The sequence below is a fragment of the Anomaloglossus baeobatrachus genome, chromosome 6, assembly GCF_048569485.1.
Source record: "Anomaloglossus baeobatrachus isolate aAnoBae1 chromosome 6, aAnoBae1.hap1, whole genome shotgun sequence".
In the NCBI taxonomy this organism is placed as follows: Eukaryota; Metazoa; Chordata; class Amphibia; order Anura; family Aromobatidae; genus Anomaloglossus; species Anomaloglossus baeobatrachus.
The window spans coordinates 35,392,221-35,418,183 of record NC_134358.1 but is presented as its reverse complement, the minus strand read 5'-3'; the positions used below and the strand labels follow the sequence as shown (position 1 = coordinate 35,418,183).

Genomic DNA, 25,963 nt, shown 5'->3' with positions numbered 1-25,963 from the left:
AGTAGTTATATTCTTGTACATAGGGAGCAGTATTATAGTAGTTATATTCTTGTACATAGGGGCAGTATTATAGTAGTTATATTCTTGTACATAGGGGCAGTATTATAGTAGTTATAATCTTGTACATAGGGACAGTATTATAGTAGTTATAATCTTGTACATAGGGGCAGTATTATAGTAGTTATATTCTTGTACATAGGGGGCAGTATTATAGTAGTTATATTCTTGTACATAGGGGCAGTATTATAGTAGTTATATTCTTGTACATAGGGGCAGTATTATAGTAGTTATATTCTTGTACATAGGGGCAGTATTATAGTAGTTATATGCTTGTACATAGGGAGCAGTATTATAGTAGTTATATTCTTGTATATAGGTGCAGTATTATAGTAGTTATATTCTTGTACATAGGGGCAGTATTATAGTAGTTATATTCTTGTACATAGGAGCAGTGTTATAGTAGTTATAATCTTGTACATAGGGGCAGTATTATAGTAGTTATAATCTTGCACATAGGAGCAGTATTATAGTAGTTATATTCTTGTACATAGGAGCAGTATTATAGTAGTTATATTCTTGTACATAGGAGGCAGTATTTTAGTAGTTATATTCTTGTATATAGGGGCAGTATTATAGTAGTTATATTCTTGTACATAGGAGCAGTATTATAGTAGTTATATTCTTGTACATAGGGGCAGTATTATAGTAGTTATAATCTTGTACATAGGGGCAGTATTATAGTAGTTATAATCTTGTACATAGGGGCAGTATTATAGTAGTTATATTCTTGTACATAGGGGCAGTATTATAGTAGTTATATTCTTGTACATAGGGGCAGTATTATAGTAGTTATATGCTTGTACATAGGGAGCAGTATTATAGTAGTTATATTCTTGTATATAGGTGCAGTATTATAGTAGTTATATTCTTGTACATAGGGGCAGTATTATAGTAGTTATATTCTTGTACATAGGAGCAGTGTTATAGTAGTTATAATCTTGTACATAGGGGCAGTATTATAGTAGTTATAATCTTGCACATAGGAGCAGTATTATAGTAGTTATATTCTTGTACATAGGAGCAGTATTATAGTAGTTATATTCTTGTACATAGGAGGCAGTATTTTAGTAGTTATATTCTTGTATATAGGGGCAGTATTATAGTAGTTATATTCTTGTACATAGGAGCAGTATTATAGTAGTTATATTCTTGTACATAGGGGCAGTATTATAGTAGTTATAATCTTGTACATAGGGGCAGTATTATAGTAGTTATAATCTTGTACATAGGGGCAGTATTATAGTAGTTATATTCTTGTACATAGGGGCAGTATTATAGTAGTTATATTCTTGTACATAGGGGCAGTATTATAGTAGTTATATGCTTGTACATAGGGGCAGTATTATAGTAGTTATATTCTTGTATATAGGTGCAGTATTATAGTAGTTATATTCTTGTACATAGGAGCAGTATTATAGTAGTTATATTCTTGTACATAGGAGCAGTGTTATAGTAGTTATATTCTTGTACATAGGAGGCAGTATTATAATAGTTATATTCTTGTACATAGGAGCAGTATTATAGTAGTTATATTCTTGTACATAGGGGCAGTATTATAGTAGTTATATTCTTGTATATAGGGGCAGTATTATAGTAGTTATATTCTTGTACATAGGGGCAGTATTATAGTAGTTATATTCTTGTACATAGGAGCAGTATTATAGTAGTTATATTCTTGTACATAGAGGCAGTATTATAGTAGTTATATTCTTGTACATATGGGCACTATTATAGTAGTTATATTCTTGTACATAGGAGCAGTATTATAGTAGTTATATTCTTGAACATAGGGGCAGTATTATGGTAGTTATATTCTTGTACATAGGGGCAGTATTATAGTAGTTATATTCTTGTACATAGGAGCAGTGTTATAGTAGTTATATTCTTGTACACAGGGGCAGAATTATAGTAGTTGTATTCTTGTACATAGGGGGCAGTATTATGGTAGTTATATACTTGTACATAGGGGCAGTATTATAGTAGTTATATTCTTGTACATAGGGGCAGTATTATAGTAGTTATATTCTTGTACATAGGGGCATTATTATAGTAGTTATATTCTTGTACATAGGGGGCAGTATTATAGTAGTTATATTGTTGTACATAGGGGCAGTATTATAGTAGTTATATTCTTGTATGTAGGAGCAGTATTATAGTAGTTCTATGGTAGTATATAGGGGCAGTATTCTAGTAGTTATATCCTTGGAAATACAGGCAGTATTATTACTACTTTGTAGCACATAGGGAGTAGTGTCTGTTTAGTGCTTTCTCGGGTCAGAACTTCTCTGCTTGTTGAGAATTAGTGTTGCATCTCTAGATTTTGATGCTCTTTCAGAGCAGGTGTAATTGATATTACTAAATTTAGACTTTGATGATCCATTTGGTATATTAGATCATTTCTGTTACTGATCTTAGCCCCGTCATCGGCCAAATTTTCTCTCTCATGTTTTTGGATTACTGTGATTCTGAAATTTATGCCACTTTTTTAGCAGATCTGTGATAGATTATTATATACGGTACTCCATTACTCCTTTTCATTAAACCATTACATGTCAGAAAAGACAGAATTGTTTAAAACATCTCAAAACATTTACATAGAAACAGACATATAATACCGTAATTGGTTATTTTCACTATTAAAAACAAGGATTCTCTATGTATAAATTTAATGGATACAATTAATTACAATATAATTTAATATTCTAATGAATTTATCCGCTTATATATCAAATTCACTTGTGATTTTTATGTTATCAAATGAATCAACAGAGCATAAATCATTTATTCATATTCCCTCAAATAGGATTTAGAATTTTCTTCAGCAAATTAAAATATTGTATACGGTACATATAATTGTGATTCCTTCTGTCTCCCAACAAGTATTGTTTTATCATACTTATATTCTTATATATTTTGTATATTTTGCACTTTGTATGTTTTGCACACACCTATAATGAAGCATTATTTACGTGCTTTTGTTACAAATTAGCATGAGGTTTTGCGTCACCTATCCGGTTAATTCCTTAATTATCTTTCTGGTGTGTTCATCTGTTTAGAATCTACTTAATGTTTGTTACTTGGCTCGACTTCAAATCATGATTAAATGGAACCTATTCCTTATCTCAGAGGTAGGCTTGATGGTAGCAAGGTCTGAGCCCCCAGCATGACCCTGACTCCTGTCCGAGCCCTGATCTTACTCCCCCTTCCCCCCATCCTTGGGTCGGGCCGGACACACAGTAACAAAACCACACAGAAACTACACTAACAAGGGAGAACCAATAGTGGAACACACTGCACTCAAAAACAAACGAGAGGCAAAATGTGTACAGGAGAATAAAGTAAAAGAAATAAGTAAACGCATGACAGGGGAACTACCAGTCAAAATAGCAACTACAGATCACCAAAGACTGGATCACCATCACTGGAGCTATGCTGAAGCTATTATCAGCTCAGAACCACAGGCTCACATACCTTAAACAGGACAGAGACAGCTCTGGGTGGTAATTAGCAACCTGCTCCTAGGAGCCGCACACAAATCCACAAGAACTAACTCTTGCAGGGCTGGGGAGTAATGGAAATGAATCAGCCGACGCCCGGCTCAAGCTGTGCAACTAGAAGACCTCAGGTTGCCTAGCAGACGCTACAATCTCAACAGAGTCTGACACCATAGCGGCACCCTGTGAGTGTGGAACCAAACACTGCATGACAGAACCTGTCACCAGCGTTTTCCCTTTTGAGCTGTGGCCACCACCAGTGAGCCCCTATATACTACATTCCAGAATACTGTATATAAGAGCCAAGGCCAATCTGTAGAACGTAAAACACACCTTTATAATACTCACCTAGGGCCGGTCCGGTCTGATGGGTGTTGCTGCTCTCGGTCCGGCGCCTCCTCTCTTCTTGTGCAATCACCGTCGTCCTGCCCAGCCCCGTGTGCATGACGCGTCCTGCATCATTCACAGAAAGGCCTCAATTGTGCTCCTGCGCATGCACACTTTGATGCGCACTCCAATTACTGTAGTGCACATGCGCAAGCAGTCTTTGACCTTTCCCCGCGCCTGCGCATTACAATACTTTGCTCTGTCCTCAGCCGGGCAGATCAAAGTGTGCATGTACAGAAGCGCAATGGAGGCTTCTGTATGGATGACGTAGGACGCATCATCCAAACGGGGCTGGGATGGAGGACGGTGATCTCAAGAAGAGAGGAGGCGCCAGACCGAGAGCAGCGACACCCATCGGACCACACCACCCCCTAGGTGAGTACTATAAAGAGTTTTTTTATGTTATACAGAGCAACCTGGCTCATATATACAGTATATATACACAGTATTCCTGACCCCTGGCTACGATTTGCTTACTCCTGTACCATTCACGAGACCTCCTGTTGCAGACCCAGCTTGCTGACTACTCTATCGCCCTCTTGTGGGTTATTTCCAAACTGCACATTGGAAATCACTCTCCAATCTGTCTTGGTGCCTCCACAACCAAGCGGCCTGGGCACATATATACAGTATTCTGGAATGTTGTATATAAGGGCTCACTGGTTGTGGCCTCAGCTTATAAGGGAAAAATCTGGTGACAGGTTCCCTTTAAGAGTGCCATACGCACTTGAAATGCGTTGATGGATACGCTACCCATGCGGCGATGATCTGCATATAAGAAAATCGCATGTTTAAGAGCCGGATCCCTCCCGTTTTTTCCTTTGGATTTTTGGCTGTGGCGAGACTGAATCCTGTGCTCCATATACAGTATCATCGGAGTAGTAGTAATATCAGTTATAGTGTTGAGCGGACCCGGATCCGCAAAATCCGGATCCACACGGTTTGAGCACCCGATCCGAGTCCGACCAGTACCCGGGATTCGGGGTGCACGATCCGTTTTTTTTTTTTTCTCACACACTCACACACTCACACACTCACACACTCACACACTCACACACTCACACTCTCTCACACTCTCACTCACACTCACACTCTCACTCTCACTCACACTCTCACTCTCTCATTCTCTCACTCTCTCATTCTCTCACACTCTCACTCTCTCACTCTCTCACTCTCTCACTCTCTCACTCTCACACTCTCACACTCTCACTCTCTCACTCTCTCACTCTCTCACACTCTCACTCTCTCACTCTCTCACTCTCTCACTCTCTCACACTCTCACTCTCTCACTCTCTCACTCTCTCACTCTCTCATTCTCTCACTCTCTCATTCACTCTCACTCTCTCACTCTCTCACTCTCTCACTCTCTCACTCTCACACTCTCACTCTCACTCTCTCACTCTCTCACTCTCTCACTCTCTCACTCTCTCACACTCTCACTCTCACACTCTCACACTCTCACACTCTCACACTCTCACTCTCACACTCTCACACTCTCACTCTCTCTCTCTCTCACACTCTCACTCTCTCACTCTCTCACTCTCTCACTCTCTCACTCTCTCACTCTCACTCTCTCGTCCCGGATCCGGCTCCCCATTGATTTACATGGCCGCGGATTCCGTATCGGATCCGGACTTCGGCGGCAACCCCATCCGGATCCGCCGGACCCGGATTATGACCGATCCGCTCAACTCTAATCAGTTATCTTCTTCCACGTACAACTCTAGTAATGCAAAATTCATATCTTGCGCCCTTTATCTTCGGCACTACAACACACATTTTTAAAATAACAAGGAATATATTCAGACATAAGGGACAGGGAGATTTCCAGGAAACCCATTATATACATAGAATAATTTACAAGTACGGGGGACGGATCTCACGCTGGTCTCCCCCCCTTCATATTCATACAAGATAATAGAACGGATTTCCAGAATACCTAGAAGCATGGATGGCCACTTTTATCGTAGGGATTAAATCTTCCAGCAGGAACTCATTACTGTAACCACCGTCAGCCATGGGATCTCCCGCTGTTCCAGCATCTACAGAGCGGATAAGAGAATTATCAAGTCGTATTTGTAAAGGAAAAAAAAATTCAACCTCACCACATGGGAATTTGTTTTTTCGAAGACTGTATGTTTTCACATTCTATCATGTATTTACTTTCATGCACATTTATTTTTTAATGTGAATATGTTTGGCGTGTGCATGTATAAAGATGTTGTCACAGTTGACATAAAGTCCTGTGGTGTCCGGCAATAGAAGGTCACGGTGTTTGGGTGCACAAAATGCTGTCTATTGTTCCTGCTGTCAGTACTCAATGTATTAGGCATCTCCTCTGCTGGGTTTTCATTCTTTTCCCTTTGTACGTCTAAGGCCAGCCTGGCAAATTTACTATACAAGGCAAAAAACATAACAAGATGCCAGCAGTATTGTCTTATTTCGACCCAAAACATCTCATTTTTCAGGTTTTTTAACAGCCATAAAATGCTCATATATTGGGATTAGCGATGGGCAGACTCGGACTGTAAAAGTCCGGATCTACATGGGTTCAAAAGTACCCAAGCGCCGGTCCTCAAGTGACCTCATTGAACTGAGTGACCTCAGGTGAGGTTACCTGCGATCACAGGTGGAGGACCGTGTGAACCTAAAGCTGTGACCACAAAAAAACTCAGTTTCTGCCTAAAGCTCACAGTTGGTGGTCATGTTCTATGGCTGCACGCTGTCACATCAGATGCAGCAGAGAACCATTGTGGGACCTCATGTGGTTTACGTTGGACCAGGGTGTTTTGGGAGTTAATAAAGTTGTGAAAGATAGTAGATTTTTTAGTATTTTATTTTAAATAAAGGAATTTTTAATTATTTGTGTTTATTTCTTTTCACTTACAGATTAGTAATGGGGGGGGGTCTCATAGACGCCTTCCATTACTAATCTAGGGCTTACTGGCAGCTATGAGCTGTTATTAACCCCTTATTACCCCGATTGTCACTACACCAAGGCAATTACAGTGAGCCATGTAAAGTTTCGGGATTGTCGCATCTAATGGATGTGACATCCTGGGAGGCTGTGGGTCGCTATTTTTAGACTGGGGAGGCTCCAATAACCATGGGCTTCCCCAGCCTGAAAAAAACCCCAGCTCCCAGCTGTTGGCTTTATCATGATCATGGCTGGGTATCAAAATTGGGGAGACCACGTGCCGTTTTATTTAAATTATTTATTTAAATATTTTAAAAAAAAACCCTTTGCTATACAGCCAACATAAGTGCATTGCTGGAGGCTGCTGTAAGTAGCCGTATACTTTATCTGTGCTGGGTATCATAACACAGGGGGACCCTACACCAATTTTTTTATTAATTTATTTTTACAGCAATAGAGATGCTTGCACAGCTCCTCTGATTGATTGCAGTCAGACAAGCTGTCGCACAGGGCGAGGAGGCGCATCTGACTGCAACCAACCAAAGACTCCAGGACTGCTGGTGGGCGGAGGAAGCAGTGAATATGTATGAAGGATAATGAGCAGCCCCCGAAGTAGTGTAAGAGCCGCTCGGATGCTTGTTTATTATAATCCCCCTCTGGAGGGATCTGGGATCAATTCAAGCCCTGGACATGTTTTTTTTTAACCCAGTTGGACCTGCCGATCCCGGGTATCTGCGAGTCCGCCCATGACTAGTTGGAATGATAAACCTCTAACACTGCGTGATCTTGGCAGTCCCTAAAATAGTTGAAAATTTATTTTAGATGTTAAAAAAATAAAGCCAAAATGTAATTTTTGGAATTTTACCTTCCGAGCTTTGCCAAAAAGCATAAGCCTTCATCCTCAACGCAGTGCGGAATCGCTCCTTATTACTAAGGGCAATGTTTTTTGGCTCTTTCGAGGGACTTTCTTCTGCACCTTCAGTGTTCAGCGGAGAAAATGTTTTTCCTTTTGGGCTGTTCCCTCGTGGGTTGGATAGCCGTACCCGATCTAACAGGCTCCACCTTTGACTGAAAAAAAATAAAATATGAATATTAGACTAGACAGTGTCACTTTTTACAGAAATGGGTAAATTTTCATTAGTTTGCATCCACCTCAGTGCATCATGGCCCATAATTTTTTAAAAAAACCACTTAAACAGGCAGGATTTTTTTTAATATGTTTTACGTAAATAGGTCTGTTGTTTATATTATGTTTCTTACTTAAACTTTAGATTTGCCCCATTCATTTTCTTTCCAAGTGATGATTTCATGCTGGCCATTGAAGGACCTACATTACCTGTTTCCTGGAAATTATGTGTGAGCTTTGCCGTATAGACTGGAGCAAGATGAGCAGAGTAGTTTCATTATCTTTAGAAGATGAGTTACATAAAAAGGTATTCCCAGCTGGCCATTGAAGCAATCCAATTTATCTGTTTACTAGAAATTATGTGTCAGCTTTGCTGTATAGACTGGAACAGGCAGGATGAGCAGAGTCATTTCATGATCTTTAGAGGATGATTGAGATAAAGAGATATTCCCAACGGGCCATTGAAGCAACCCAATTTATCTGTTTACTAGAAATTATGTGTCAGCTTTGCTGCATAGACTGGAACAGGATGAGCAGAGTAATTTCATGATCTTTAGAGGATGATTGAGATAAAGAGATATTCCCAACGGGCCATTGAAGCAACCCAATTTACCTGTTTCCTGGAGATTATTTGTCAGATTTGCTGTATAAAGTGAAACAGGATGAGTAGAGTAATGTCAATATCTTTAGAGGTTGATTGAGAAAAAGAGGTATTCCCATCTTGAATATTTATTTAATTATCCATGCCTGGCTCAACTGCCGCTGAGCCATTGCTGGTATTCCATCTCAGGGTTTCAGGTCATGGGTCATTCTGCCTCGTTCTGGAATACAGGCCACTATATCCTGGTGCTGCACCTCTGGAACAATGCCAGTAATAGTTCCTGCTCTGCAGCATGCGTGCCTGGCTCCCGTGAGTTAACCTGATCTGTCCTGACTCCCAGGTACCTTGTCCTGACCCGTGCCCTCCTCTGTTCGTCCGTGCTTCATTTCCTGATTCCCCATTCCTGTCTGTAGTTGTAGTCCCAGTCCTGTCAGACAGACCCTGGTCCCGACCTGTGTATTCTCCACCCCTGTACGCTACTTTGACTCCCCGGCCTCTGACCTGTATCCTTGTTCCTGATCTCGGATCCTTCTCTCCCTTCTGCTGTATACATGACATCCCGGCTCCTGACCCCTGGCTACGATTTGCAAAGGGTTATTTTGCACACTGCGACATCGCAAGCCGATGCTTGCGATGCCGAGCGCGATAGTACCCGCCCCCGTCGCAGAAATGATATCTTGTGATAGCTACCGTAGCGAACATTATCGCTACGGCGGCTTCACACGGCACATACCTGCCCTGCGACGTCGCTCTGGCCGGCGACCCGCCTCCTTCCTAAGGGGGCGGGTCGTGCAGCGTCACAGCGACGTCACACGGCAGGCGGCCAATAGAAGCGGAGGGGCGGAGATGAGCGGGACGTAAACATCCCGCCCACCTTCTTCTTTCTGCATAGCCGGCGTGAGCTGCGGGAGGCAGGTAAGGAGATGTTCCTCGCTCCTGAGGCTTCACACACAGCGATGTGTGCTGCCGCAGGAACGAGGAACGACATCGTACCGACATTATGGAATGGAGCGACGTGTCACCGATCATCCGATTTTGACGTTTTTGCGATCGGTGATCGTCGCTCCTAGGCTTTACACGCTGCGACGTCGTTACCGGCGCCGGATGTGCGTCACTTTCAATTTGACCCCGACGATATCGCAGGTGCAATGTCGCAGCGTGCAAAGTACCCCTTACTCCTGTACCATTGACGAGACCTCCTGTTGCAGACCCAGCTTGCTGACTACTCTATCGCCATCTTGTGGGTTATTTCCAAACTGCACCTTAGCAGATCACTCTCCAATCTGTCTCGGTGCCTCCACAACCAAGCGTGACATTTTATATTATGTAAAGTATGTCCAGTAGAAGCGTATTCCAGCAGTATCTCAAAATAGGGGCTCCTATTGTGCGGAACAGCTCTCGGCTGTTCCTCCTCAGTGGTCAGATCTTCCTCCTGAGATCATAATACCCCTTTTAGAATAACTATCTATGCAGCTCCTCTGTGAAACATGGAACAGAATAGGACTTAAGTCCGAAATGTGATAGATTTCGGCTTTTTTGTTATTTTTCTGCCCAGATATAGTTAAATTATCCTTAATTATAATATAGAATGAAAATTGGAATTAAAAGTCTGGTGGCGGGAGGGGGGGCATGGGGGAGGGGGGCAAAAACTTTCCTTAATGAGGATGCCGCCTGATATCCCCGATGGGACAAAGTCTTTTGGAAATTTCACAATGTGACCTAGTCGGCTTTTCCATTTCCGTGTTGGGTGCAGTAGCTATTCTGTGCCGCCGCCATTATTCGCAGATGTTTTGTGCTATAATAACGATTCGCCGGCGGTGAGTGACAATGACACGCTGTGCGCTGCTATTCACATGAAGTAAACAGTTCTATTATTGACATCGCTCTCTGTGTAATCGCAGCTTCTTATCCACTTAATAGTCAATTCTGGATAAATTAAGTCACATTTTCATTTCCTTCCGTTAATTACATCGCACATTTTCACATCAATAAAATCACACAAAAGTAAAAACAACAAAAACTAAAGAAAAAAAAACATTCAGCCTTATCTGAAGAGTATGAGCGCCCACCCCTCCCCCCACTGCATCACCGCAATAATGATAATATACCTATTATACTGTATCATGGATAATCCATGTACTACTAGTGACATATACCATCACTGACATGTACTACTAGTGACATATACCATCACAGACATGTACTACTAGTGACATATACCATCACTGACATGTACTACTAGTGACATATACCATCACAGACATGTACTACAATAGACATATACCATCACAGACATGTACTACAATAGACATATACCATCACAGACATGTACTACAATAGACATATACCATCACAGACATGTACTACAATAGACATATACCATCACAGACATGTACTACAATAGACATATACCATCACAGACATGTACTACAATAGACATATACCATCACAGACATGTACTACAATAGACATACCATCACAGACATGTACTACAATAGACATATACCATAACAGACATGTGCTACTAGTGACATATACCATCACAGACATGTACTGCAATAGACATATACCATCACATACATGTACTACAATAGACATATACCATCACAGACATGTACTACAATAGACATATACCATCACAGACATGTACTACTAGTGACATATACCATCACAGACATGTACTACTAGTGACATATACCATCACAGACATGTGCTACTAGTGACATATACCATCACAGACATGTACTGCTATAGACATATACCATCACAGACATGTACTACAATAGACATATACCATCACAGACATGTACTACAATAGACATATACCATCACAGACATGTACTACTAGTGACATATACCATCACAGACATGTACTACAATAGACATACACCATCACAGAAATGTACTACAATAGACATATACCATCACAGACATGTACTACAATAGACATACCATCACAGACATGTACTACTATAGACATATACCATCACATACATGTACTACAATAGACATATACCATCACAGACATGTACTACTAGTGACATATACCATCACAGACATGTGCTACAATAGACATACCATCACAGACATGTACTACAATAGACATATACCATCACAGACATGTACTACTAGTGACATATACCATCACAGACATGTACTACAATAGACATATACCATCACAGACATGTACTACTAGTGACATATACCATCACAGACATGTACTACAATAGACATACCATCACAGACATGTACTACTAGTGACATATACCATCACAGACATTTACTACAATAGACATATACCATCACAGACATGTACTACTAGTGACATATACCATCACAGACATGTACTACAATAGACATACCATCACAGACATGTATTACAATAGACATATACCATCACAGACATGTACTACGATAGACATATACCATCACAGACATGTACTACTATAGACATATACCATCACAGACATGTACTACTAGTGACATATACCATCACAGACATGTGCTACAATAGACATACCATCACAGACATGTATTACAATAGACATATACCATCACAGACATGTACTACAATAGACATATACCATAACAGACATGTACTACTAGTGACATATACCATCACAGACATGTACTACAATAGACATACCATCACAGACATGTATTACAATAGACATATACCATCACAGACATGTACTACAATAGACATATACCATAACAGACATGTACTACTAGTGACATATACCATCACAGACATGTACTACAATAGACATACCATCACAGACATGTATTACAATAGACATATACCATCACAGACATGTACTACGATAGACATATACCATCACAGACATGTACTACTATAGACATATACCATCACAGAGATGTACTACAATAGACATATACCATAACAGACATGTGCTACTAGTGACATATACCATCACATACATGTACTACAATAGACATATACCATCACAGACATGTACTACAATAGACATATACCATCACAGACATGTACTACTAGTGACATATACCATCACAGACATGTACTACTAGTGACATATACCATCACAGACATGTACTACAATAGACATATACCATCACAGACATGTATTACAATAGACATATACCATCACAGACATGTGCTACTAGTGACATATACCATCACAGACATGTACTACAATAGACATATACCATCACAGAAATGTACTACAATAGACATATACCATCACAGACATGTACTACAATAGACATATACCATCACAGACATGTGCTACTAGTGACATATACCATCACATACATGTACTACTATAGACATATACCATCACAGACATGTACTACAATAGACATATACCATAACAGACATGTGCTACTAGTGACATATACCATCACATACATGTACTACAATAGACATATACCATCACAGACATGTACTACAATAGACATATACCATCACAGACATGTACTACTAGTGACATATACCATCACAGACATGTACTACTAGTGACATATACCATCACAGACATGTACTACAATAGACATATACCATCACAGACATGTATTACAATAGACATATACCATCACAGACATGTGCTACTAGTGACATATACCATCACAGACATGTACTACAATAGACATATACCATCACAGAAATGTACTACAATAGACATATACCATCACAGACATGTACTACAATAGACATATACCATCACAGACATGTACTACAATAGACATATACCATCACAGACATGTACTACAATAGACATATACCATCACAGACATGTACTACAATAGACATATACCATCACAGACATGTACTACTAGTGACATATACCATCACAGACATGTACTACAATAGACATATACCATCACAGAGATGTACTACAATAGACATATACCATCACAGACATGTACTACAATAGACATACCATCACAGACATGTACTACAATAGACATATACCATCACAGACATGTACTACTAGTGACATATACCATCACAGACATGTACTACTAGTGACATATACCATCACAGACATGTACTACAATAGACATATACCATCACAGACATGTACTGCAATAGACATACCATCACAGACATGTACTACAATAGACATATACCATCACAGACATGTACTACAATAGACATATCATCACAGACATGTACTACAATAGACATACCATCACAGACATGTATTACAATAGACATATACCATCACAGACATGTACTACGATAGACATATACCATCACAGACATGTACTACTATAGACATATACCATCACAGAGATGTACTACAATAGACATATACCATCACAGACATGTACTACAATAGACATATACCATCACAGACATGTACTACAATAGACATATACCATAACAGACATGTGCTACTAGTGACATATACCATCACAGACATGTACTACTAGTGACATATACCATCACAGACATGTATTACAATAGACATATACCATCACAGACATGTACTGCAATAGACATACCATCACAGATATGTACTACAATAGACATACCATCACAGACATGTACTACAATAGACATACCATCACAGACATGTACTACAATAGACATATACCATCACAGACATGTACTACTAGTGACATATACCATCACAGACATGTACTACTAGTGACATATACCATCACAGACATGTACTACTAGTGACATATACCATCACAGACATGTACTACAATAGACATATACCATCACAGACATGTACTGCAATAGACATACCATCACAGACATGTACTACAATAGACATATACCATCACAGACATGTACTACAATAGACATACCATCACAGACATGTACTACAATAGACATACCATCACAGACATGTACTACAATAGACATATACCATCACAGACATGTACTACAATAGACATATACCATCACAGACATGTACTACAATAGACATATACCATAACAGACATGTGCTACTAGTGACATATACCATCACAGACATGTACTACTAGTGACATATACCATCACAGACATGTATTACAATAGACATATACCATCACAGACATGTACTGCAATAGACATACCATCACAGATATGTACTACAATAGACATACCATCACAGACATGTACTACAATAGACATACCATCACAGACATGTACTACAATAGACATATACCATCACAGACATGTACTACTAGTGACATATACCATCACAGACATGTACTACTAGTGACATATACCATCACAGACATGTACTACTAGTGACATATACCATCACAGACATGTACTACAATAGACATATACCATCACAGACATGTACTGCAATAGACATACCATCACAGACATGTACTACAATAGACATATACCATCACAGACATGTACTACAATAGACATACCATCACAGACATGTACTACAATAGACATACCATCACAGACATGTACTACAATAGACATATACCATCACAGACATGTACTACAATAGACATATACCATCACAGAGATGTACTACAATAGACATATACCATCACAGACATGTACTACAATAGACATATACCATCACAGACATGTACTACAATAGACATATACCATCACAGACATGTACTACAATAGACATATACCATCACAGACATGTACTACAATAGACATATACCATCACAGACATGTACTACAATAGACATATACCATCACAGACATTTACTACAATAGACATACCATCACAGACATGTACTACAATAGACATATACCATCACAGACATGTACTACAATAGACATATACCATCACAGACATGTACTACAATAGACATATACCATCACAGACATGTACTACAATAGACATATACCATCACAGACATGTACTACAATAGACATATACCATCACAGACATGTACTACTATAGACATATACCATCACAGACATGTACTACTATAGACATATACCATCACAGACATGTACTACTATAGACATATACCATCACAGACATGTACTACTATAGACATATATCATCACAGACATGTACTACTATAGATATATACCATCACAGACATGTACTACAATAGACATATACCATCACAGACATGTACTACAATAGACATACCATCACAGACATGTACTACTAGTGACATATACCATCACAGACATGTATTACAATAGACATATACCATCACAGACATGTACTACTAGTGACATATACCATCACAGACATGTACTACAATAGACATATACCATAACAGACATGTACTACTAGTGACATATACCATCACAGACATGTACTACAATAGACATATCATCACAGACATGTACTACAATAGACATATACCATCACAGACATGTACTACTAGTGACATATACCATCACAGACATTTACTACAATAGACATATACCATCACAGACATGTACTACTAGTGACATATACCATCACAGACATTTACTACAATAGACATATACCATCACAGACATGTACTACAATAGACATACCATCACAGACATGTATTACAATAGACATATACCATCACAGACATGTACTACGATAGACATATACCATCACAGACATGTACTACTATAGACATATACCATCACAGACATGTACTACTAGTGACATATACCATCACAGACATGTGCTACAATAGACATACCATCACAGACATGTATTACAATAGACATATACCATCACAGACATGTACTACAATAGACATATACCATAACAGACATGTACTACTAGTGACATATACCATCACAGACATGTACTACAATAGACATACCATCACAGACATGTATTACAATAGACATATACCATCACAGACATGTACTACGATAGACATATACCATCACAGACATGTACTACTATAGACATATACCATCACAGAGATGTACTACAATAGACATATACCATCACAGACATGTACTACAATAGACATATACCATAACAGACATGTGCTACTAGTGACATATACCATCACATACATGTACTACAATAGACATATACCATCACAGACATGTACTACAATAGACATATACCATCACAGACATGTACTACTAGTGACATATACCATCACAGACATGTACTACTAGTGACATATACCATCACAGACATGTACTACAATAGACATATACCATCACAGAGATGTACTACAATAGACATACCATCACAGACATGTACTACAATAGACATATACCATCACAGACATGTGCTACTAGTGACATATACCATCACAGACATGTACTACAATAGACATATACCATTACAGAAATGTACTACAATAGACATATACCATCACAGACATGTAAATCAATAGACATATACCATCACAGAAATGTACTACAATAGACATATACCATCACAGACATGTAAATCAATAGACATATACCATCACAGACATGTACTACAATAGACATATACCATCACAGACATGTACTACAATAGACATATACCATCACAGACATGTACTACTAGTGACATATACCATCACAGACATGTACTACAATAGACATATACCATCACAGACATGTGCTACTAGTGACATATACCATCACAGACATGTACTACAATAGACATATACCATCACAGACATGTACTACAATAGACATATACCATCACAGACATGTACTACTATAGACATATACCATCACAGAGATGTACTACAATAGACATATACCATCACAGACATGTACTACAATAGACATATACCATCACAGAGATGTACTACAATAGACATATACCATCACAGACATGTACTACAATAGACATATACCATAACAGACATGTGCTACTAGTGACATATACCATCACAGACATGTACTACAATAGACATATACCATCACAGACATGTGCTACTAGTGACATATACCATCACAGACATGTACTACAATAGACATATACCATCACAGACATGTACTACAATAGACATATACCATCACAGACATGTACTACTATAGACATATACCATCACAGAGATGTACTACAATAGACATATACCATCACAGACATGTACTACAATAGACATATACCATCACAGACATGTACTACAATAGACATATACCATCACAGACATGTACTACAATAGACATATACCATCACAGAGATGTACTACAATAGACATATACCATCACAGACATGTACTACAATAGACATATACCATCACAGACATGTGCTACTAGTGACATATACCATCACAGACATGTACTACAATAGACATATACCATCACAGACATGTACTACAATAGACATATACCATCACAGACATTTACTACAATAGACATACCATCACAGACATGTACTACAATAGACATATACCATCACAGACATGTACTACAATAGACATATACCATCACAGACATGTACTACAATAGACATATACCATCACAGACATGTACTACAATAGACATATACCATCACAGACATGTACTACAATAGACATATACCATCACAGACATGTACTACAATAGACATATACCATCACAGACATGTACTACTATAGACATATACCATCACAGACATGTACTACAATAGACATATACCATCACAGACATGTACTACAATAGACATATACCATCACAGACATGTACTACTATAGACATATATCATCACAGACATGTACTACTATAGACATATACCATCACAGACATGTACTACAATAGAGATATACCATCACAGACATGTACTACTATAGACATACAGGCATGCAAAGGTTTGGGCACCCCTGGTCAAAATTATTGTGAACAGTTAAGCAAGTTGAAGAGGAAATGATTAGAGATGATCGAATACCTCAAGTATTCGTCTTTCCGAATATTCGACGAATAGCTCGCCGCTATGTGAATATGCGATTCGCAATGTAAGTCTATGGGAAGCCCGAATAGTTCCAAATAGTTGTTATTTGGGTTTCCCATAGACTTTTATTGCGCATCACATATTCGCGAATAGTCGAATATTTGTGTTATTCAACCATCCCTAGAAATGATCTCTAAAAGGCATAAAGCTAAAGCTGACACATTTATTTTGTATTTTAGGCTACACCGGAAATGCTTTTCACCTTCAAGTGTGTGCCTTGAAGAATTACCATGGAAACAGTGGAGTTGTAGATTTAACCCCTTCACAACCATGGACGGATATATCCGTCATGGAGCTTGTCCCGTTAAGCACCCCCCCCTGCCGCGGGCAGACGGCGGCGGTCGGCACACATATCAGCTGTTTTCAACAGCTGACATGTGTGCCTGCATGTTGCGAGTGGAATCGCTTCCACTCGCAACATTTAACCCCTTAAATCTCGCTGCCAAAGTCTGGCAGCGAGATCTATATGCGCGCAGCCATGATTTTTACTTACCGCCGCCCCCACCGGAAGTCACGTGCGTGATCACGTGACTTTCGGTGGTTGCCATCGAAGCACAGGGTCATGTGATGACGCCTGCAGCTATGAAGTTTCACTTTCGTTTTCCCTCGGGCGAGAGCAGAGAAAAACAGGAAGTGACTGTATCTTCTGTTTACAGCTGTATAGCTGTGATCAGCAGATAGATAATAGCGATCGGATTGCTGATAGCCCCCTATGGGGACTTGTAAAATTAAAAAAAAAAATTAAAAAAAGTTTTAAAAAATAAAAAAAAATAAAAAAAACCTAAAAGTTCAAATCACCCCCCTTTCCCCCTATTGAAAATTAAAGGGTTAAAAAATAAATAAATATACACATATTCAGTATCGCCGCGTTCAGAAATGCCCGATCTATCAAAATATAAAATCAATTAATCTGATTGGTAAACGGCATAGTGGCAAACAAATTCCAAACACCAAAATTACGTTTTTTGGTCGCCGCAAGTTTTACGCAAAATGCAATAACAGGCGATCAAAACGTAGCATCTGCGCAAAAATGGTACCATTAGAAACGACAGCTCGAGACACAAAAAATAAGCCATCACTGAGCCATAGATCCAGAAAAATGAGAACGCTACGTGTTTCGGAAAATGGCGCAAAATGGGCGCCACTTTTATTGGACAAGCTTGTGAATTTTTTTTAACCCCTTAGATACAAGTAAACCTATACATGTTTGGTGTCTACAAACTCGCACCGACCTCAGGCATCATACCCACACATCAGTTGTACCATATAGTGAACACCGTGAATAAAACATCCCAAAAACTATGGTGCCATCACACTTTTTTTTTCAGTTTTTCCACACTTGGAATTTTGTTGCTGTTTTCCAGTACACCATATGGTAAAACTTATGGTTCCATTTAAAAGTACAACTTGTCCCGCAAAAAACAAGCCCTCATATGGCAAGATTGATGGAAAAATAAAAAAGTTACGGCTCTCGGAAGAAGGGGAGCAAAAAATAAAAACGCAAAAACGAAAAGTGCCCCGGGGCTGAAGGGGTTAAAACAATTGGAAATATTTGAGGATCCTTGAGATTTCGCAGTCTCTGTCTGCAGTACTTGTAGGTGTAGGGGAAAAAACACTTATAACATCTTGCGGTAAAACTAGCATAGTCTGTGGGTTCTATGGGTTCTATGTCCGGAACATAGACAAGACTCTTGGTCTAAATATTTGGTAGGCGATGTCCATCCTTTTGGTCCAAAGGATTACACATGCATCTGCTGAATCTCACATAGTCAGGTAGTACTAAGACACTACTAAGACACATGCACCAGAAAAGTCCATGCAAAAACAAATATATATACAGTACAGACCAAAGGTTTGGACACACCTTCTCATCTCTAGAACAACTGTTAAGAGGAGGCTTTGTGCAGCAGTCCTCCTTTATGGTAAAATAGCTCCTAGGAAACCACTGCTAAGGACAGGCAACAAGCAGAAGAGACTTGTTTGGGCTAAAGAACACAAGGAATGGACATTAGACCAGTGGAAATCTGTGCTTTGTTCTGATGAGTCCAAATTTGAGATCTTTGGATCCAACCACCGTGTCTTTGTAGAAAAGGTGAACGGATGGACTCTACATGGCTGGTTCCCACCGTGAAGCATGGAGGAGGAGGTGTGATGGTGGGGGGGGCTTTGCTGGTGACACTGTTGGGGATTTATTCAAAATTGAAGGCATACTGAACCAGCATGGCTACCACAGCATCTTGCAGCGGCGTGCTATTCCATCCGGTTTGCGTTTAGTTGGACCATCATTTATTTTTCAACAGGACAATGACCCCAAACACACCTCCAGGCTGTGTAAGGGCTATTTGACAAAGCAGGAGAGTGATGGGGTGCTACGCCAGATGACCTGGCCTCCACAGTCACCAGACCTGAACCCAATCGAGATGGTTTGGGGGTGAGCATCTAAGCATCTCTGGGGACTTCTACAAGACTGTTGGAAAACCATTTCCGGTGATTACCTCTTAAAGCTCATCAAGAGAATGCCAAGAGTGTGCAAAGCAGTAATCAAAGCAAAAGGTGGCTACTGTGAAGACCCTAGAATATAAGACATATTTTCAGTTGTTTCACACTTTTTTGTTAAGTATTTCATTCCACATGTGTTAATTCATAGCTTTGATTCCTTCAATGTGAATCTACAATTTTCAGAATCATGAAAATAAAGAAAACGCTTTGAATAAGAAGGTGTGTCCAAACTTTTGGTCTGTACTGTGTATGTATATATATACAGTACATATTAAGTTATTCCACAATTCCCTGAACTCCAGACATTAATATTGCTTTTCCATGTTAAAAGTGTTGTCCACGATAAGAGAGATATCTGTTTTTTTGGGGGTTTTTTTTAGCAGAAAACAGTGCCCCACCTGTCCACAGGTTGTGCATGATATTCCATACCAACTTATCTCGATTCAATGGAGCTGAGCGTCAATATTAGACAAACTACAGACAGATGCTTCTGACAGAAGTGAAGGAGCCATGTATGTCTAAGAGGTACTTTACAAGTTGCGACATCTCTAGCATCGGCTAGCGATGCCGAGCGCGATAGCACCCGCCCCCGTCGCACATGCGATATCTTGTGATTGCTGCCGTAGCGCACATTATCGCTACGGCAGCGTCACACGCACTTACCTGCCCTGCGACGTTGCTGTGAACGCCGAACAATCCCTCCTTCAAGGGGCAGGTGCGTTCGGCGTCGCCGCAACGTTACTAAGCGGCCAGCCAATAGAAGCGGAGGGGCGGAGATGAGTGGGGCATAACATCCCGCCCAAATCCTTCCTTCTGCATAGCCGGTGGACGCAGGTAAGGGGATGTTTGTCGTTCCAGCGGCTTCACACACAGCGATGTGTGACGCCGGTGGAGCGACAAACAACATCGTACCTGCAGCAGGAGCGACATTATGAAAATGAACGACGTGACGACAAATCAGCGATTTTTGACTGTTTGACGCTCGTTCATCGTCGCTCCTAGGATTTACACATTGCGATGTCGCTATCAGCGCCGGATGTGCGTCACAACAACCGTGACCCTGACGATATTTCGGTAGCGATGTTGCGACGTGCAAAGTACCCCTTAAGGTGCGTGCCCATGATCAGTGTTTGCTGCGTTTTGGAAGCAGGATGCTTCAGCTGCGTCCAAAATACAGCGTTGTACAATACAAGCACATTGGATGGATTTCTAGAAATCCCGCGCCCACTGTGCTTATTTTTTTCCGCAGCAAACACTGACCTGCGGAGCGTCTTTCCAGCCCGCAGTATGTCAATTGTTTACTGCGGATTCGCATGCGTCCTCCGTAGGGAGAACACAGAGAGGAGACCACAGCGCACTGAACCCTGATCGTAGGTACAAGCAGCTGCAGTCTCCTGCAGTCTCATGCAGAGGAGACACCCGGCCCCGCTGGTTAGGACTCGCTGCGTCCACAACACAATGAGTCCTGATCCTGGGCACGTACCCTAATTCAGCACAAACGCTTCCTTGATTTTGGAAATGTTCATACAAAGATTGTTAAAGAGAACCTTTCACTGAATTTTGCAAATTTAAATTTGAGCATTTCTTCTAATTGGTGCCGCTCCACTGATTCTGGAACAGTTTTTCTTTCTCTTCTGTGCCCCTCCATTACAAAGTTATGCCACCTGGTAAAATTGATGCCAATTCTCCCTTCCATCAACTGGGCGTCTACCACACAACTTCACTGTGGGCGTTTGCCTTTTCTCCTCTAACGCTGGCCAATCAAAACATGGCCACGCCCACTGAGGAGTTCTGTAGTACACGCCCAGTTGATTGAAGGGAAAGTTAGCACAATTTTTAGGGGGGTATAACTTTGGAACGGAGGGACACAGAAGAAAAACAAAAATTGTTTTAGATTCAGCAGAGCGACACCAATTGGTAGAGGTACTCAGTTTAAAAAAAAATATCCAGTGAAAGATCCCCTTTAAAGAAGACTTATTAGAATAAAAAGCCTAAGTTGTCTACATTAAAATTGTGAAAGCCTTTCTAGTAGTATCTTATGTCTAGGCTGAAATATGATCATTTACATTTCAAAAGATAGAGGCTGCACTACTGAGACATTCAGGTGATAAGATGCCATCTTCTATTTCTATAACCAAATACATCAGTATCTACATTCTCCTTGGCCTTAACTATGAGCTTTGTTTTCGGATACCAAGCTCCAGATCCTTTGCATAGACATGGATATATGATTAAAATTATTGCTGCCTGCAGTCACCACTAGAGGGAGCTCAGGTGCTCACTGGATACAGTGTTATTATTGAGCTCAATGTATAAACAGTATGCGCAGTGCTCTGCTGCAGAGAATATGAGAACTTTGCAACAAACTTTGCATGCATTATATATTTTTCCTCTAGATGGTTGTCAAAACCCATAATGTAATGTAAATAGCTGCAGATTTGTTCTACGGAATCACGAGAATTCACCATTATATCATCCCAGTATATTATCCAACAATGTCACCGGCGATGTTTTTGTCATTATCGCTATATGAGGTCTTCTATTTTACCAGATGAACTCCTTTTTTTAGGAGCCATTTCTACATACACATATGTACGGTTTTCATTTACATTAACTATGTGATTGTGCCATGTTTATTTGCACCATTAACGGCCTCTTTAAGTAATGTATTGACAGAATTGTAAGGATTATTACAGTTTATGGGGATTCCAAATATTTCCAAGGGGTTTATTTTTAGTTTTGTGATGTAAATTGTATAACAAAAATGTGTTTTTGTCATTTCTACTTTTTTTTTTTTTACAAATAATGTATTGGCAAAAAAATACACATCTGTACATACCGGCACATTGTGTCAATAAAATAATACAAAAAGGTTTTCTTATAAAAATGTTAAACTAGTCTCATAAATAACAGTGCAGCCTGTGACACACTGTTAGTGTTTCTGCCAATCATATGATAAATACTGGATTTGAAACATAGGAAACAGTTGGTTAAAAAAGGATTTAATAAAAGTTAAACATATAGAAGCTTTTACTCAGCAGTAGGGAAATACACTCATAGTTAACAGTGCAGCCTGTGACTCACTATGAGTGTTTCTGCCACCCATACAGTAAATAGTGGATTTAAGGCATGGGAGAAAGAAAAGGTAATTAAAAGTTAAAGATGAAGAAGCTTTCCCTGAGCAGTAGGGAAAATACACTCATAGTTAACAGTGCAGCCTGTGACTGATTGTTAGTGTTTCTGCAACCCATACAGTAAATAGTGGATTTAAGGCATGGGAGAAAGAAAAGGTTAATTAAAAGTTAAAGATGAAGAAGCTTTCCCTGAGCAGTAGGGAAAATACACTCATAGTTAACAGTGCAGCCTGTGACTCACTATGAGCGTTTCTGCCACCCATACAGTAAATACTAGATTTAAGGCATGGGAGAAAGAAAAGGTTAATTATAAGTTAAAGATGAAGAAGCTTTACCTGAGCAGTAGGGAAAATACACTCATAGTTAACAGTGCAGCCTGTGACTCACTGTTAGTGTTTCTGCCACCCATGCAGTAAATACTGGATTTAAGGCATGGGAGAAAGAAAAGGTTAATTAAAAGTTAAAGATGAAGAAGCTTTCCCTGAGCAGTAGGGAAAATACACTCATAGTTAACAGTGCAGCCTGTGACTCACTATTAGTGTTTCTGCTACCCACACAGTGAGTAATGAGTTTGAAACATGGGTGAGAGCTGATAAAAGATAAAGTTTAATAAAAGTTAGGAAATGTTTTTGCATATTTAGGCAAAAATGAAACATGCTCATAGTTAACAGTGCAGCCTGTGACTCACTGTTAGTGTTTCTGCCACTCGGCCAGTACGCAATGGGTTTTAAACATGGGTGAGAGCTGGTAAAAGATGAGGTTTAATAAAATTTAAATATACAAAAGCATTCCCTAAGCAAAAAAAAAATACACTCTTTGTTAACAGTGCAGCCTGTAACTCACTGTTAGTATTTCTGCCACCTACACAATAGATGCTGTATTTAAGGCATGGAAAAAAGAAGAGGTTTAATAAAATTAAAACATGAAGATGCTTTCCCTGAGCAGTTGGGAAATACATTCACAGTTAACAGTGCAGCCTGTGATTCACTATTAGTGTTTATACCAGCCACACAGTAGCCAATGGGCTTGAAACACGGGTGACAGCTGGTAAAAGATGAGGTTTAATAAACATTAAATATGCAAAAGCATTATCTAAGGAAAAAGGAAAAATGCTCTTAGTTAACAGTGCAGCTTGGCTTGAGACTCACTGTTAGTGTTTCTGCTACCCATATACTGCGGTTAAGGCGTGGGAGAAAGTAGAGGTTTAATAAAAGTTATACATGAAGAAGCTTTCCCTGAGCAGTATGGAAATACACTCATAGCTAACAGTGCAGCCTGTGACTCACACTCATAACACTCAGTGTTTCTGCCAGAAACATGGGTAAGAGCTGGTGAAAGAGGTTGTTTAATAAAAGCTAAATATGCTAAAGCATTCCCTAAGCAAAAAAAGGAAAACTGCTCATAGTTAACAGTGCAGCCTGTGGCTCACTGTTAGTGTTTGTGATGTGATGTAATATAACTAGAAACTGAACTATAACTATATCCAGAGTCTACTTAAAAGAAACAAAACACAAAATGATTCCTTAGACTCTAAACATAACACTAATTCCAGATTCGATGCTACTGGATACCTACATGCTTTACTGTAGGACGTAGCTTATTTTAGAAAATGTGTCTGTAATAAAAGACGTCCTGATATAACTTATGTTAACTTAGCGCCCAGTGCACAGCGTTATTCATATTCACGTTATTAAAGGGGTATTCCAACTCATGCAAATAAAGTTTTCCCTATGATGAAGATTTAATTTTCCAATATACTTTATGGTTTTCAAGATCTCTGCTTGCTGTTAATGAATAGGAATCTTCAGTATTTATTTTAAGTTTGGGGCTCAATACTGTAACGAGCCTTGCACCTGTGTGTCCTTCACAAGGCCGCAACATGTTCCTTTTGATGTGAAGGCTTCCATTCAGTGACTGCAATCAGTGATTTTGAGGCCACAAAAACTCATAC

General features: G+C 39.5%; 1 protein-coding gene across 3 annotated transcripts in view; it reads right to left on the bottom strand.

The window, feature by feature from the left end:
* Positions 1 to 25,963, bottom strand: part of KCNQ3 (potassium voltage-gated channel subfamily Q member 3) — a 289,722-nt gene that overhangs the window by 9,122 nt on the left and 254,637 nt on the right. For all 3 annotated transcript variants that reach the window (XM_075352849.1, XM_075352850.1, XM_075352852.1), the window contains 2 exons: positions 7,724 to 7,926; positions 5,881 to 5,983 (listed from right to left, as the gene is read on the bottom strand). In XM_075352849.1, the coding sequence (XP_075208964.1) occupies positions 5,881 to 5,983; positions 7,724 to 7,926 (306 nt within the window). The remainder of the gene's footprint in view (positions 1 to 5,880; positions 5,984 to 7,723; positions 7,927 to 25,963) is intronic.